The sequence below is a fragment of the Euprymna scolopes genome, chromosome 16 (assembly GCF_053919585.1).
Source record: "Euprymna scolopes isolate OS-2025 chromosome 16, ASM5391958v1, whole genome shotgun sequence".
Classification (NCBI taxonomy): domain Eukaryota; kingdom Metazoa; phylum Mollusca; class Cephalopoda; order Sepiida; family Sepiolidae; genus Euprymna; species Euprymna scolopes.
In genome coordinates, this window is record NC_136497.1 from 53,519,560 (window position 1) to 53,536,138 (window position 16,579).

A 16,579-nucleotide genomic window follows, 5' to 3' on the forward strand; every position below is an offset into this window, starting at 1 on the left:
TTCTAGCACGGTAGGAAGAGTCCACCTTCCTAGCAGTAGCTGCAGCAATGCTCTCGATGTATCTATTCCAACTCATGTTCCCTCCGAACATTAAGCACAGGAGTTTGAATGAAGTACTTTCAGGTAATGTCTCATTAGCGATAGTTATTAATGGTTGAGAAGATTTCTTGTAATTATTGAAGGAAAGAAACTTAGTTTTAGCAGCATTGAATGTTACCATCCATTTTTGTCCCCATTCCATTACAGACTGGAGGTCTTCCTCTAGGGTTTCTGCCATTGCTTTAGATATGTGTTCATTCATTTTCTTCTTGTGCCTGTTATAGAGCATAGTGGCATCAGCAAATATACTCATCTAGGAGACAAGTTTATCAGGGAGGTAATTTATGAACATCAGGAATAATAAAGGTCCAAGGATCGACCCCCTGAAGTACACCCACATTTATATCATATTGTTTTGACATATGATCATAGAGGACAACTTGGATTCTCTTATTTAAGAAGGATTTAATTATATCAAGTATTCGTCCAATAATACCATATGATCTGATTTTTATGAGAAGACTATCATGCCATACCCTGTCAAAAGCCTTAGATATATCTAGGGCTACTGTGTTACCTTCCTCTGCTTTATGCAGCGCATGGTATACACGTTCAAAGATTACAGTTAGGATATATGCAGTAGAACGGGCTTGCCTGAATCTATATTGTTAGTCGGACAGAAGTTTAGCAACTGTAAGGTAGTAGACTAAAGCTTGATTAATTATGGACTCAAATATTTTGGTGAAAAATGCCTTAACGAATCTTGCTTTTCTGACTGCTAGAAAACTGCTTCTGTTGTACCAGTATTCAAGAATTCTGGCGAAAGGACCGACCAATCAAATTATCGCCCCATTAGCCTCCTCCCACTTTTCGCCAAAATATTTGAGACCTTAATTAACCATGCTCTAGTCCATCACCTTACAGATGCTAAACTTCTGACTGACCAACAATATGGATTTAGACAAGCCCATTCCACAGCAGACATCCTAACTGTAATCTCTGAACGTATATACCATTCACTGGACAAAGCGGGGGAGGGCAGAGCGGTAGCTCAGATATATCTAAGGCTTTTGACAGGGTATGGCATGAGGGTCTCCTCAGGAAAATTAGATCATACGGTATCACTGGTATAATACTTAACATAATTAAATCCTTCTTAGATAAGAGAAAAATCCAGGTTGTCCTCGACGGTCGTACATCTAAACAATATGATATAAATACGGGAGTGCCCCAGGGGTCTATCCTTGGACCTCTATTGTTCCTGATATTCATAAATGACCTCCCCGACAAAATTTCCTCTGAGATGGGTATATATGCTGATGACACTACACTCTATGGCAGGCACGACAGGAAGACAAATGAACACATTTCTAAAGAAATGGCAGAAATACTAGAGGCTGACCTCCAATCTGTAGTGGAATGGGGACAAAAATGGTTGGTCACGTTCAATGCCGCCAAGACTAAACTAGTTTCCTTCAATAATTACAAGAAACCCTCTCTACCACCTATAGCAATGCCCAACGACTCTTTATCTGAGAGTACATCTTTCAAACTCCTTGGCCTAACGTTCACAGGAAACATGAGTTGGAACAGTTACATTGAAGGCATTGCCAGGGGCGCTGCAAGAAAGGTGGGCTCTCTCTACCGTGCTAGACAACTACTAATACCCGAAAGTATCCTGTACCTCTATAAGGCCACCATTCGCCCATGTATGGAGTATTGCTGTCATATTTGGGCTGGTGCATCTGCTACTAGTCTCTCGCTCCTTGACAAGGTTCAAAAGAGAGTCGCAAACCTGATAGGCCCTGAACTGGCATCTAAGCTTCAGCCTCTGTCCCATCGATGAAATGTTGCATCCCTCTGCCTGTTCTACAAGTATTTTAGTGGTGAATGCTCTGACGAACTGCAATCACTTGTGCCCCCACGACGTGAGCACCCTCAACAAACACGACAGGCTGCTAAATCCCACCCTCACACTGGAGAGATCCCTAGATGTAAAAGATCTTTCTACTCCAATAGTTTCTTCTCCAGAACCGCTAGACTTTGGAATTCTATTCCAGGTCCCTGCTTCCCCAACAGTACTGACGTGCAGAAGTTCAAGTGTAACGTGAACCAACATCTTGCTGCCCAAATCCCTACATAACCCAGTAGTTGTTGCCCCTGATAGTAGCCCCCTACACCAAAGTGGCAATTTGCCTTGTTTGGGGTGAAAATGTAAAAAAAAAAAAAAAAAAAAAAAAAAAAAAGTTGCGATTTCAAAAAAATAAAAAAATATATCCATATGATTTGAGTGCATCAGCTTGAATCAAAACCAAAACCAAAACTTATGAAAAAAATATGTGTGTGTGTATATATATATATATAAGTGAAAGTGTCTGTCTGTCTGTCTGTGTAAATTTTCCTATACAATAACTCTGTCAAATTTCAGTTTACAGACTTGAAATTTGATATACAGGGTATGGAGATTTGGGAAAATCTTTGTAATCCGTTTTTGGCTAGAAATTTGTCTGTTAAGGGGTCAAAGTTCAACGATTTAACCTTTGAGAACTCTACCAAACTCCTCCGCCAATTTTGGGTATGAACAATTGAAATTTTAGATATAAGTTCCTTGGACATGGATCTAACTTATTAACTTGATTTGATCCCAAAACAATAAATATTAAGGGGTCATAATAGGGGTCAAAGTTAAAAAAAAATTGACCTCTGTGGTTTCTACCAAATTACTCAGCCAATTTCTGGTCTAAACATTTGAAATTTTACATAAAGGGTATTCAGAGATAGGGCAAGCTTTTTAATCGGTTTGAGTCGAAAATTTGAGCTACATAAAATATAATATACAACATAAACGTATGTATGTATGCTTGCATGCCACCTAAAACTTTCAACAGAGGCGACGGATTTTCACAAGATCAGTATCATTTTGAAGCTCGACCCTTCAGACAACAAATACTGAAAAATTGGCTAAAAACACTAATTTCTTCACCCTCAACTGGGCACTTTTCTACAGGGCGGTGTCGCTTTTCCGCCGATATTTTCGAAAGTCATCCCCTCTTTTCGATTGTCTAGCCTTAATTTAAACCTACATTACTTCCGGTTTGGCGGTGGTTGTAACAGCAAAGACTTCACTTTTTTCCCCGTTCTTTTCCTCCTTCGCTGTACAGGTTCAAGCCTGCCTTCCTACTACCACTTTTTTTTTTTTCTTTTTTTGCTCAACACACACCTCCAAACACCCAGGCAACGCCGGGTACCCATGCTAGTATATATATAAAAGTGAAAATGTCTGTGTGTGTGTGTGTCTGTGTACATTTCCCTACCAAAGTTCTGTCAATTTTCGGTCTAGAGACTCGAGATTTGACATAAGGAATACTGAGATTTGGGAAAAAATTTTTAATTGGTTTTCGGTCAGAAATTTGTCTGTCAAGGGATCAAAGTTTAATGATTTGACCTTTGAAAACTCTACCAAACTCCTCCACCAATTTTGGGTCTAAACGCTTTAAATTTTAAATGTAGGTTACTTGGACATGGATCAAACTTTATAATTTAATTTGAGCCCCAAAAAATAAATGTTAAGGGGTCAAAATTGGGGTCAAAGTTAAAAAAAATTTGACATCTGTGGTTTCTACTAAATTACTCAGCCAATTTTTGGTCTAAACACTTGAAATTTTACATAAAGGGTATTCAGAGATAGGGCAAACTTTTTAATCGGTTCAGGTCAAAAATTTGAGCTGCCAAGGGGTCAAAGTTCAAAAGATTTGACCTTTGCATTGTCTAGCAAACTACTCGCCCAGTTTTGAATCTAAACATTTGAAATTTATACATAACGGGTATTCAGACATGCAGCAAGTATTTTAATCAGTTTTGGGGCGAAAATTTGGCTGCCAAAAGGTCAAAGTTAAAAGAGTTAACCTTTGCTGATTCTACCTAATTCTTCTGCCAATTTTGGGTCTAAAGACTTGAAATTTTAGATGTAGGTAATTTGGACATGAGTAAAACTTTGTATTTTGATTTGAGACCAAAATAATAAAACTGAGGTCAAAGTTGTAAAAAATTGACTACTGCGGTCTCTACGAAATTACCCAGACAAATTCTGGTCTAAACATTTGAAATCTTACATAAAGTATATTCACACGTAAAGCAAGTTATGAACAGTACATAGGGCCTGAGAAAAGCCAGGTCGAACTGCTAATATATATATATATATATATATATATATATATATATATATATATATACCCTGAGTGCCATCAGCTATAATCAAAACCGAAACTGAAACTTATGATGAATTCTTGGTAAAATTTTTTATTACAAGAAATGGGAGTTCATAACAATTAAATGACAGACACTCGGATGTAAGCATGACACAAAACAAATAACACACATGCTATCCTTTTAATATATAGATATTTAGAGTTGGTAAAGAATATGTACCATAGAGGAAAGTTATTAAATTGGAAAGTCTTTAGCCTGGTGTAACTCATAATGAAATTGAATTCCTGAAATGCTTGTACATATGGAAAAATATTGTCAAGCATTGAAATCTTTGAAACATAAAATATTAATGTTATAAATTTTGTATTCTACTGAATTAAAATCTATAAGTATTAACCATTAAGTTTTAGCTAAATCTTATGTTTAGTTTAGGAATTTGTAATATTTTATTTATTTTATTTTAGAAAATATTTGTGTTATATAATCTCCTAGAGATATAGTAACAATTAGTTTTTTTTTTAAATTAAATCTTTCTTTAAATAAAGATATACAAACAAATACACATTGGTCTTTATTATAGAGTGAAGAATTACTGAGAAAAAAACTTACTTGCACCAACAAGAAGTAGATGAGCAAAGTACAAAAAAGCAAATACAATAAGCAGTTTCTTTTTATTAGGCAAATCAGGACAAATGACGAGAGAGAGAGAGAGAGAGAGAGAGAGAGAGAGAGAGAGAGAGAGAGAGAGAGAGAGAGAGAGCAAAACAAAAAAACAACAACAAAAACCCCAACAAAACAACAAAAAATAGAAACAAAAACATGCAGGCTCAATCTTATCCCCATTATAGTAATAAAGAATTGCTCCACTAAGCTAGTTCCTATCCTCTCTAAACTCTTCAGCAAACGTCTTGCTGAATATTGCTTTCCAGATAGCTGGAAAATTGTCTCTGTGGTTCCATTGCTCAAGAATTCTGGCCCACAAAATTATCGCCATATCAGTCTTCTGATCTTTGTTAAAATCTTTGAATCTAATGATAGTCTACCACTTTATTAATGCGAAACTTCTTTTGACTAGCAGCATTGATTTAAGCAAAATAGTTTGACTGCAGATACCCTAACAGTCATATTTGAACACATATACTTAACAAAGCTGGTAAAACTAGGGCAGCAGCACTTGATATATTCAAACTGTCTGACAAGCTCTAAGGTCTTCTCATAAAAATTAATTTATATGGTATTATTAATCTTCATTGTTGTTAGTATTACTGGACAAATATTTAATATAATCAGATCCTTCTTAACCAAAAGAAAGATTCAGATTGTCCTTAATTGCTGTACATCCAAACAACATGACATTAATATGGCTGTACTTTGGGGGGTCAATCCACGGAACTTTAATATTCCTAATTTTCATAAACGACTTCCACGATGCAATTGTGTCCAAGATAGATATAGTTACTTATGACTCTATTCTCGATATGTGGGACCAATACAAACACACACATATCCAAGACAGTGGCTGGATCCTTACAAAATGATCTTCAGTCAGCAAAATTTTACCTCTTCACTGTAAAAGTCCTCAAATGCTGAAAGATGTTTTCCTCTAATAGCTTATTTCCTTGAACTGTTAGCCTTTGGATTTCTTTCCCTGCTCCGTTTCCCCTGACTGTATCAACATGCAGAAATTCAAATGTGATATGAACAGGCAGCTTACTGCTCAACTTAGGGACCATACATACAAGGCCATTCTAATTTACAGTAACCCCAGTGGCAATGTGCCTTGCTTGAGATTAAAAAAAAAATGCAGATTTATTTTTTTAATACGATTTTATAGATTGAGCTGTAGATAGATATGATTTTATTTATTACATTGGGATATGAGAGTTGAGTATAGCAAAACTAAATGCGATTAAGTGTTACTGAAACAGTTTTTCCCTTTCAACGGGATATGTTAAGTGATCATTTCTGACTAGTTACCAACACATGCCATGAGGTGGGTATGCAGGCATATATAAATATATGTACACGGAAAGCCTCAATTCATACTAATGGTTCTTGAGCTCAGTAGAGATCAAAAGATTTGAAGCACAAGCCTTTTTGTGATTATTTTATCTCAAACAAATGCTGATCATATGGAAAATAATTAAAGATGGCTGACCAGCAGGCGAGATGACAACACAATATAATGAATTAAATTATATCAAAGTTGTATATTACTATCACGTTATATTCGAGTTCAAGTATCCTCGAGAAAATCATTGCTCAAATCAATTCATAGATCAGTGGTCAACTCAAGTCCAAAATCTAGCAGTTACTATGCATGGTTGGCCATCAATGGAAGGAACAGATAGAAAATAAGAAGTTACATTGAACTTGTGGATTAACCTGTCACATCTATGTCTGAAATGACAATTTTCACCATTGCTATGACAATTTCAGGCAAAATGAGGATAAATTATCTGTGTTAGTATGGACATGTATGGTGTGCAAGCAGCAATATTGTCACATTCTCGAGAACAGGCAGAGAGAATATTAAAAACAAAGGTGGTTGGATGCAGGACACAGTTCTTAAGACAACCAAATTAAGTAATCAAATTTTGTTTATTCCATTCATTGTTGTTAATCTTCTCATAGTATTGTTCATCATCCAATTAACAATCTCATTAATACTTATTCTTGAGTGACTTTTGGCTTTGGTATGCAGTGATTAGTATAAAACATTTTTCTTTCATTTTCCGAAATCAAATCGTAGCCTTATATTTTCCATACAATTATTTCACCTTTATCATAATCTATTTAAATAACAATAGTTGCTGTTGTGTTTCAAACGAAAGAAAATCTCAGAATGCAAGCATAATAAATCAATACTTTGAAACTAGAAGAATTAAATAGACATGTGAAAATCAAATCTACTTTATGTGGTAGAAATAATTGTATAAGTTTATTGTTTTATTTCAATTGCCCAGGTGCTTGACGTTTTCTGGCAGTCTGTAATCTCAATCCTCAAGCTTGGTCATCCTTTTAAAGATTGATTCCTTTCAAATTCCAAATTGTCTAAAATCTTTGTAAATTATTTGCATTCAAGTTTTCTTGGATCATCCCCTTTTCCTCAGTCTCCCACCTCAATATCTCAGCATTTTTTTACCTAAAAATTAGCTCAATGTGGTCAAACCAATGTAACTGAGTAATCGTCAGAAGTTCAAATTTTGACATATTCAGACTCATCAGAGTTAATATGCTGGGTTTGATCTGATTTTACATTGCATATCCACCTGATCCTTGCTCGGTCATTATGCTGAAGACAAACAAGTAAGGATTTAATAAAGGCACCAGACTCACCTATATACAGCATCATTATCCTAAAGAGAGTAGAAAATGACCTTGGGATTACTTTCAGCATCTTCGTAACTCTTGGTTTTTCTAATTTGTTCTTTGGTCCTCACATTCCATAATCAATGTTTCTGACAAAGGAGGAAGAATTGCTGCTTTATGGATCAGAATCTATCCATCTAACATTTACCGTTGGCAAGTTTTTGACCTTAAAATAGCATTTTTTATTAGCGCCATACATTAAATGACTTCATGCCCTGTTTGGAGTGATTTTCAACAAAATACAAAAAACACAGCTGCTATATATCCCCCCCCCCCCGATAATGAAAGATAGCTCATAACGTTAGGATTGGCAACAGTTTGCAGAATTTACATGCTGATTTTACCATAGCAACAGAGCTAAACCTGTAATCATCTCCAGCATCTCACCAAATCCCTAGCATCTGAAAAGAAGTCCATCATAGTGCAAGATTGGTAATCAAGTGGGCGTACCTGCACCAGACAACACTTTTACAGTTATAGTTTCTTATTAATTGTTGGAGGTTGACATTTGAGTCTAAGCTTTTCTCATTTGAGACCAATACAAATCAGAGATAAAGAATGTGAAAGATGTACTTACCTAATTGAACTTGAAGGTTTAGTAAAGAGGATATCACTGTCCGGTTCATCAGCAAAAAGACTGTTGCTTGATTGCGATGAACTGCGTCCTTCTCGTAATTTATTAGTTTCTAGTAATCTGTTTGTGGATGAAGAAGAGGTAATGGATTTGATGCTGCCATTCAAAGATTTATCCCCATCGGATAAATCTGCTTTGTCATCTTCCTCCTAAATAAATGATCATAAAAAAGAGAAAAGTAAAAGTCGGTTTTGTTAATACAAAATGCACATTTCTATTCAGCGACATGCACTAAAAAATGTATATTAACATTAAAATTAAATCTATCAAATGATAGAAATATAAAGGTTTTAAAAACCAAATGTTATTCAAATTCCTTTTTGCTTATCATTCAGTTTAATGTCTGTTTTACATGCTGGCATGGGTTGGACTGTTTTTAGAAATTGACTTCCAAATTAACCTATCTTTAGGTTCATTTTCTTTATCACTTCCTCGCATTTTCCTTGGCTGTCTCCTACCAACTAATCCTATTTTTTTTTCTCACCACCAAATTAATAAATTATATTTGTTTTTGTACTATTAGTTAATTAACATCAAGTATCAAAACAAACTTAAAAAAAAAAAAAAAGGACTGAGATTACAGACTGCCAGAAAATGTCAAACTCCTGGCCAATTGAAATAAAACAATAAAATTATGCAATTATTTTTACCACATAAAGTACATTTGATTTTCACATGTCTATTTAATTCTTCTAGTTTCAAAGTATTGATTTATTATACTTGCATTCTGCGATTTTCTTTCGTTTGAAACACAACAGCAACTATTTAAAAAACAAAATTAACTTCCAAATTAACCTATCTCTGGTTAGGCCTTTATTTATTCCTCTTTCTCTCGAGTTCATTTTCTTCACACGTTTTCCTTGACCTTTTCCAACCAACTAATCCTGTTACCTCAGCTGTTCATATCTACTAACCTAAGAATGCTCATCCATTCTTTCAACGTGACCATACCATCAGAGTCTCTTGCTTCACACATCTCTCTATATTGTCTAGATTTAATCTAGCTTTGAGGTTACCAGATCTAAGCCTGTGCTTAAGACTCACATTACACATACATCACATCATTCTCGTATAAGTTCTCGCGATGAAACGCATGTCCTCAACCCTTGCTGGCCAGGTTTCACTTCCATACGTCATCACACTGTGTACGCATGTCCAATATACTTTTCACTTGGTCAGCAGGGATAATGCTCTGCTGGTAATGTATGGCAGAAATTCCTCCGAACACTTGAACTCACACTAGCACCTGCTCCACCCCGTGCTCCAATATCAATTGAATCAATAACAAAACTTCTGAAACTAAATAGCTTCCAACTACACTTTCTCCACATCTGAGTTCTCATCCGTCTCCATTGTCTTTCACTTCTTGCACATAAACTGGTTATCATCTTTCAACTTACAAGTATTTCCGCTGCACTTCTCGTGTCCATAATGATTACAAGTAATACACACACACAAAAAAAAAATGAACTGCACCAGACTTTCCTTCCATAGATTGAGCAGAGGAACTCTCATACATCAGCATGAAAATAAATTATGCTTATTTTTTTTTATTTTGTTGTAGAAAGTGCTAACACCCACTGCCTTATATAATGAACCATCCTGAGTAGCCTATCAATGACGATGGTGATGCTAGCCTCTATGAGGCTGATCAAAGTAATTTTGGGCCATTCCCTGTATACATTACATGCTAACTTGTAACTACCTATTGTCTTGTTCCTGTATGGTAGAAAACCCTTTTCTATTTATGTTAGTCATTAGAGTTATTAGTAGATATTGTAAGATAACATTTAAACATTTTTCTTTTAATATAAAAAATCAAGTATTTGTTAAAATTTTAAAGAAAAATGTTCATGCATTGAATAGAGTTTACAAAGTAATTATATTGATTAGTAATAAAATCAGAGTCTAACGTTTAGATTGAAAATACAATCAATGCAACAACAAGAATCATGTTAGTCATTATGCTTTTTTTTTTTGACATAAACAATCCTTAGAGTACAGTGATTTAAAATTGGTATGGTTTTTAGACCTGCATTGGATATCAAAAGAGTCAAACGCAGACAGACATTTTTGTTGTTATGTATCTTTATATCTAAAAGTATAAAGTTATCTTGTTCGATTTTCAAAGTTGGATCTAAATAATAATCTATCCGAGATATTGTTACTTGATTCAGACTAGCCTATTTTTTTTCCACTGTTATTAGCATGAATATTTAGTTGTTTTTTTTTCTAAAAATGCTTATTCCAGTTTAGAAAACTGTTAGAGTGAAGACATTTTTCCTTAGTCAAATGGATTAAATAAATCCTAAACAGATTAAATTATGTGATTTTATTTGTTTTTTCCACTACCAAATTAATTATATATATATATATATATATATATATATATATATATATTTTTTTTTACTATTAACATCAAGTATTGAAACAAACTTTAAAAAAAAACTTCACTACAAACAAGTTTGTAATTTTGTTCTTTTACTCCTGGACAACATTGAGTAGATTTCAACAGGATCAACAAGCTATCACAACAATGGCTTAGACTCTAGTTTTGGGGTTGCACCCACCCCTCTCCCACAGCTGATTGGAGATAGATAATACATTGAAGGTGCTAATACAAATTTAAAAAAAAAAAAAAAAAAAAAAAAAAAAAAAGATTATTTTTTAAATGGCCACTAATACTTTAAGCTATCAAGACATTTGATTTTTAAAAAAATTTTTTTTTTTACATTTAAATTTCAATTTTGAGTATTATTTTCAGTAGAAAATAATACTCAAAATTTTATTTAGCTTTTTTCATTCTGGATGTTATTTCTGGATGTGGGTGTTATTGTAAAGAAGTATGCTATTTTCTTAGCCTGAATAAGCAAAGAAGCAAAACTTACCCTTTTTTCAAACTTTGAAATGTTTTCTTTCTTTCGGGAGTATTGAGCAAATAAATCTTCCTCCTCTTCATCATCGTCATCATCAAATAGACTGACGACAGGTTTGGATTTAGCTGAACTATTGGAAGTAACTGAAAGCGAAAAAAAATCATATTTGAATAAAAATAACAATTTTCAGAATAATAACCAAAGAAATGAGGTTCTACCACTGAGTCAGAATGGAACCGGGACATATACAAGTAACTAAGCAGTGACTTCACACTCTCCTAAAGATCTCAAATTGAAACCTCACCATTGGATGTTTATAAACCGCGTGAAAATGGTTTGGGCAGAAGCAGAAATGGAGTTTTGTTTCATACACAGGATGATTGTGCGAGTGTGTGTGGTCCAAGTTGTAGAAGGGGTTGAAATAAGGTAAGTAGAAAAAGAATGAAAGATTTTGGAATGCTGTAGAAGCATACATATTGTCTAAAAATGGGCCAAGCTAGTTTAATCTTGTACCAAGAAGAGATTCTATTTAACCCATAGATGGGATCCTGACAGGTATTGGAATAGTAATAACTGAGGGTTGACTCCACACTCCCCAAAACCCAAATTGGGGCCTTTGCTGCCAAATGCACCTTCAGGTTGTACCCAGATCCTTGATGTTGATGAGGACGAATGAAGAAAAGCAGAAAAGATTAAAAGATAAGCTTACCTTGTTTGTTTGATGACGCACTAGAACTGAACAAATCATCCTCCTCATCCTCGTCATCAAATAGGGTTTGCATTTTAGGGGGTTTCTTTTTATCATCTTGTAAACTCTTTTTCCTTGAAACATTTTCTACTGGAGCAGAAAATAAATCTGCAATAAATGCAAATAAAAGCACATCAAAATCAATACAAACCAAATTTGTAAACATGTTAAATATCCAAGCAGTGGGTACTGAAAAGTTCATTTGACACGAGTAGCTCAATACTCAATACACAGGAATTGAATGAAAATATTGTGAACAAATGTTAAGAGTGGAATAATTAACTAATCTGATCTTTTTTGCTTCATTTTACTTCAAAGTTCTCAAAATATCAACGGGCTCCTTCCTAGGGGTCAATACTTGATTTCTATATAAGATATATATAGATATTCGAATATTCCATCAAATCTCCTTTATGTTTCAAATGTTGACTTAGTAAAGAAGTTAAGAATATTAATTCTCCTCTCCCTAACTGACCAGTTAAATTTTATATTATTTTAAAATTATAGTGTATTTTTCTTGCAGTCGCTTGGTCTTACTGGATTTGAGGACAAGAGTACATCTAGTCTGGTAGAGTATCGAGCTTAGTGCTGTTACTATAGGCAACATCCTTTGAAGAAGATGCAATATTCCTTGTATGTAATTGTGGGTTAGACATACAGAGCAGATCTTATTTGGGTCACAAATACTATGTGATTTTTAATATTTAGTTAGGATTTACTTGTAATGAAAAGTATCCTCATGCCTGGTTGTCCTGACAAATCCCTGTACAGGGAAATCTTAAATACTGAAGGACAGTGTATAGTAGGTATTCGAGTTCTCTCCTAATATATATGTGTGTGTGTGTGTGTGTGTAATATTTTCTCCTAAACTAATGAATCAGAAATCAAAAACCATTCCTTGATCGCTATATGAGATGCATAGATATTTGAATGTTCCATCAAATCTCCTTTACATTTCAAATGTTGACTTAGTAAAGAAGTTAAGAACATTAATTTACCTCTCCCTAATTAACCAGTTAAATATGTTATAGTATATATTTCTTGTAATCTCTTAGTCTTACTGGATTCTAGGACAAAACTTAATCCAGTCTAGTGGAGTATCGAGTTTAGTGCTGTTACCATAGCCAACATCAATTGAAGATGCAATATTCCTTGTATGCAATTGTCATACTGAAGAGACCTTACTTTATCCGTGAATATTATGTGATTTGGAATATTTACTCAGGATTTACTTGTAGTGTTAAGTATCCTCATGCCATGTTGTTCTGACAAACTCATGTCGAGAGAAAACTTAGGCACTTGAGGCACAGTGGGCCCAGAGGTGGAAATAGGCCAAAAAAATATTCTCTCATTTTTGTTCACAATTAGCATATTCCAAATCTGCATTAAATTTCCTAAAAACAACAAAAAAATTAAGTCCAGAGCTCAACTAGAAGTTGTTTTATGATATTTTGAAGTTGCCCAGATCGCAAAAACTTTCACGCACGCACTGTAACCAAGAGATTGCTGCTCTAAATCCAAGCGTTTGCAAAAAAATACCCTAAAATGGCCAAAAATTGCTATAAAAGACAGTTTATTCTTTTTCTATGGGTTTGTGGTTGTGAAGGGATCATACCAGAAGAATAATTGCTTTCAAAAGATTAGAGTATATGAAAAATTCAGCATTTCATGGAGAAATTTGAGAAAAATTCGCATATAAATTGCTGTTTTTCGGGGGTGGTGGTGGTGAAATTGACTAAACCCGGACCTTCAATCCAAAATAAGTCAAAAACGGCTATTCCTCACATATCAAAGTATAGTATTTTCTGAAAGTACAATCTTTACACTTTCAGAATCTGGCAGTTTTATGATGTGACTCTTAGCCGTTTTTTAGTTTATTGCTGATCAATTTCAGAGCCAATGTCACAGGTTTCGGATGAAAGAATCAGAGCTCCAATAATTCAACGCAGCAAAAATCCCCAAAAATTACACTAAGGGACAAAAAAAAAAGATTTAACATGTTCCTGTTTTAGGAGAGTGGGAGGAGCATATAAAGAGGATAATTGGTCTTAAGGCAATGTAAAAAAGGAGAAATTGGGGAATTTTTCTCTAAAATCTGACAAAAATAGCATTATTTCCTCCCTATTTTCCCCTAAAAGACAAAAATTTTCCACAAAAAAAAAAGGAAAACTCAAAGAATAATCAATATAACCTCTTCATTGGTTTTTGAAAGTTCTGTATCGATGTCATATAGATTACAAGAATTGGGTCCAGAAATCTGGACCACTTGGTGAACCAATTCGGCAATCCAGAAAAAGAGTACTTGATGCAATTCTTCATGCCACAGGACTTTACCTCAATCGATGCAACAAAGCAAATGGAAAAGGTGGGACATCAACAGATGGTAACCAGGGTAAACGATTTTTCTCTGAGGAGGTACTCGGTGCCATCACAGAGTTGCTCTCGGGTCGTTCCTCCATTAAACATCAAGAAAACATTCTCCTTCTGCATTGCCAACTTTCCACCATTCTGTCTGTTGTGTCGTCTACACAGAAAGTTGACTTGACCAAGCTCAAGGACTTATGTGACACAGCTACATACAACATAATCGACAATTTTCCTTGGATCAGGATCAACCAAACTTTGCATGGAACACTTCATCACTCAGTCGAGTTGATTGGTTTGAATGACGGTCACGGTCTTGGAGGTATGTCTGAGGAATGCTTAGAAGCCAACAAAGATATTCGGAACTATCTCCAGTTTTTGTCTCGGAAAATCTCACCTATTGCACAGCTGACAGATATGATGAGCAGGTTATTAGAACGATCTGATCCTGTCATATGTCAGTTGAGTGCACGAATCCAGCATCCGAAATATTGCACAGAATGTGGTGCCACTGATCACACTATTCGTTCACATGCTAGACTGTTCAACCTCCCAAAAAGATGGTATTATTCTCTTGTAGAGGATATTCTTTTGAATTAATGCAATGCTATTGTCTACCATGAAATGGGTATTGTTCTGCATAGATTTCACTGACCCATGTTTTGGTAAGAGTCGTTTTATTCATTGTTTCCCTAGTATATTGTAAATCATATTTGCAATGCCTTGTTCAGCTTGTTGAAATGCTTTGTCTCTTTTCTTGATCTTTTTTCTCTTTGATCTTAGCCATTAGTTTCAGAAAAATAAAATGAATGGAGCGAAAGTTACAGGCCCAAATGTGTCATGTTCGACCAATTTAGGGCATTTTGACCTATTGTGGCCCTCTCAGGGACCCCGGAACTTACTGAAAATGGGCAAACAGTGCAGTTTCGGGTGTAAAACATCCATTTTTGAGTTCAGCACCATGGAAAACCACTAAATAGACATACATATCAATAATTTTCAAAAATCTGAGAATGTTACATTTCCCCTTACAAAATTTCAGAAAAATACAATGGATAGTCATTGAGAATTTTGGAATGCACGCACGAGGGTGAATTATAAGGTCCAAATCCGACTAAAGTCGGGGATATTCTTGGACCCCAAAATGGGAAAAATAGCCTGGAAACCATTTTATTTATGCTCCGATAGTACTCAGTGTTGTAAATGATTATTCTGACGTAATAAGCCTTTTTTAGGTCGCATAAGTCAGTAAAATCTGTGTCACAATCCTATTTCCAAAGTTTCGCGATCTGAGCCCACTGTGTGAGGATAGTGTCTAGTAGTCATTCAAGTTCTTTAATAGGCATTGAAAACATGAATAAATGTGGTTTACTTGTTATTTGGATTGTTCAGACACTTACATAGTTACTATTTTCTTTTGCTTGTTCTCACTTGCAGAGTGATAAATAACACTAGAAAAGCGGGAAATTTTTCAAATGGTAATTTATTTTTGCTTAAAAAAGAGTAACTTTTATAAAGTATTCATAAAACTAATATTTTAATATATTATAATACACTCGCAGATGCTTCAAATGTGGTTTGTGCAAATCGAAAGAGGGGATAAGCTTGATACAATAAAACTTAAACAAAATAAATTGTAAACACCAAAATCAACCATCTCAAATTTCATGTTTTTCTAGCAACCACCTTGTATCTTGGAAGGAGTTGGGAGTCAGCTTTTTTTTTTTTTTTTTTTTTTTTTGCATTAGTGCAGTATAATAGAATTTCTAACAACATTTCATAGGGATTCAACATTTTCTATTTTTTCAATAGTGGATTTCACGCAAAGCAAGGGAGATAAGTCAGTTTGTCATACTGAATTAGTCACATATCTCTTCCACATTAAAACATACAATAAAACTCTGTAATCTGATAAATTCAATTTTTACTTGTAATTATTGTGATTAAAAATGAGGACAAACCTGTTTGTGTGTAGTCTGTGGAGTGCCATGTAGACAAGAAAACAAAGAGAAAAAAATGGCTGCCTTTCTCTTTATATGTTTGTAATGTTATCGCATGATATGCAAATGAGATGATTTCTATTGAATATAAAAAGTCTGATTTTTCAGAGACAACATCATTATTTATTTGGATGTCAGAGGAGTTGAGTTTCGATAGCAGAGCGTTGATATTTGGAGTAGTGTAGTTTTGGCAGCAGTGTGTTAACATTTTTTAACCATAAGCTATTTCGGCGAACGGAGAAAATAGAATGAGTAAGGTTAAGCAATGACATTCTGAGACCATTCATTAGAGAAAGTGATGTGGTTGCGTGGCTTAATAAGCTGAAGCTAGTTGCAA

The 16,579-nt window shown here is 34.6% G+C and overlaps 1 protein-coding gene across 2 annotated transcripts in view; it reads right to left on the reverse strand.

Moving 5' to 3' along the window:
• Positions 1–16,579, reverse strand: part of LOC145295963 (uncharacterized) — a 372,355-nt gene that overhangs the window by 274,044 nt on the left and 81,732 nt on the right. For both annotated transcript variants that reach the window (XM_080141871.1, XM_080141870.1), the window contains exons 15-17: positions 11,840–11,986; positions 11,143–11,273; positions 8,198–8,403 (exon numbers count right to left, since the gene is read on the reverse strand). In XM_080141871.1, coding sequence (XP_079997997.1) covers positions 8,198–8,403; positions 11,143–11,273; positions 11,840–11,986 — 484 coding nt within the window. The remainder of the gene's footprint in view (positions 1–8,197; positions 8,404–11,142; positions 11,274–11,839; positions 11,987–16,579) is intronic.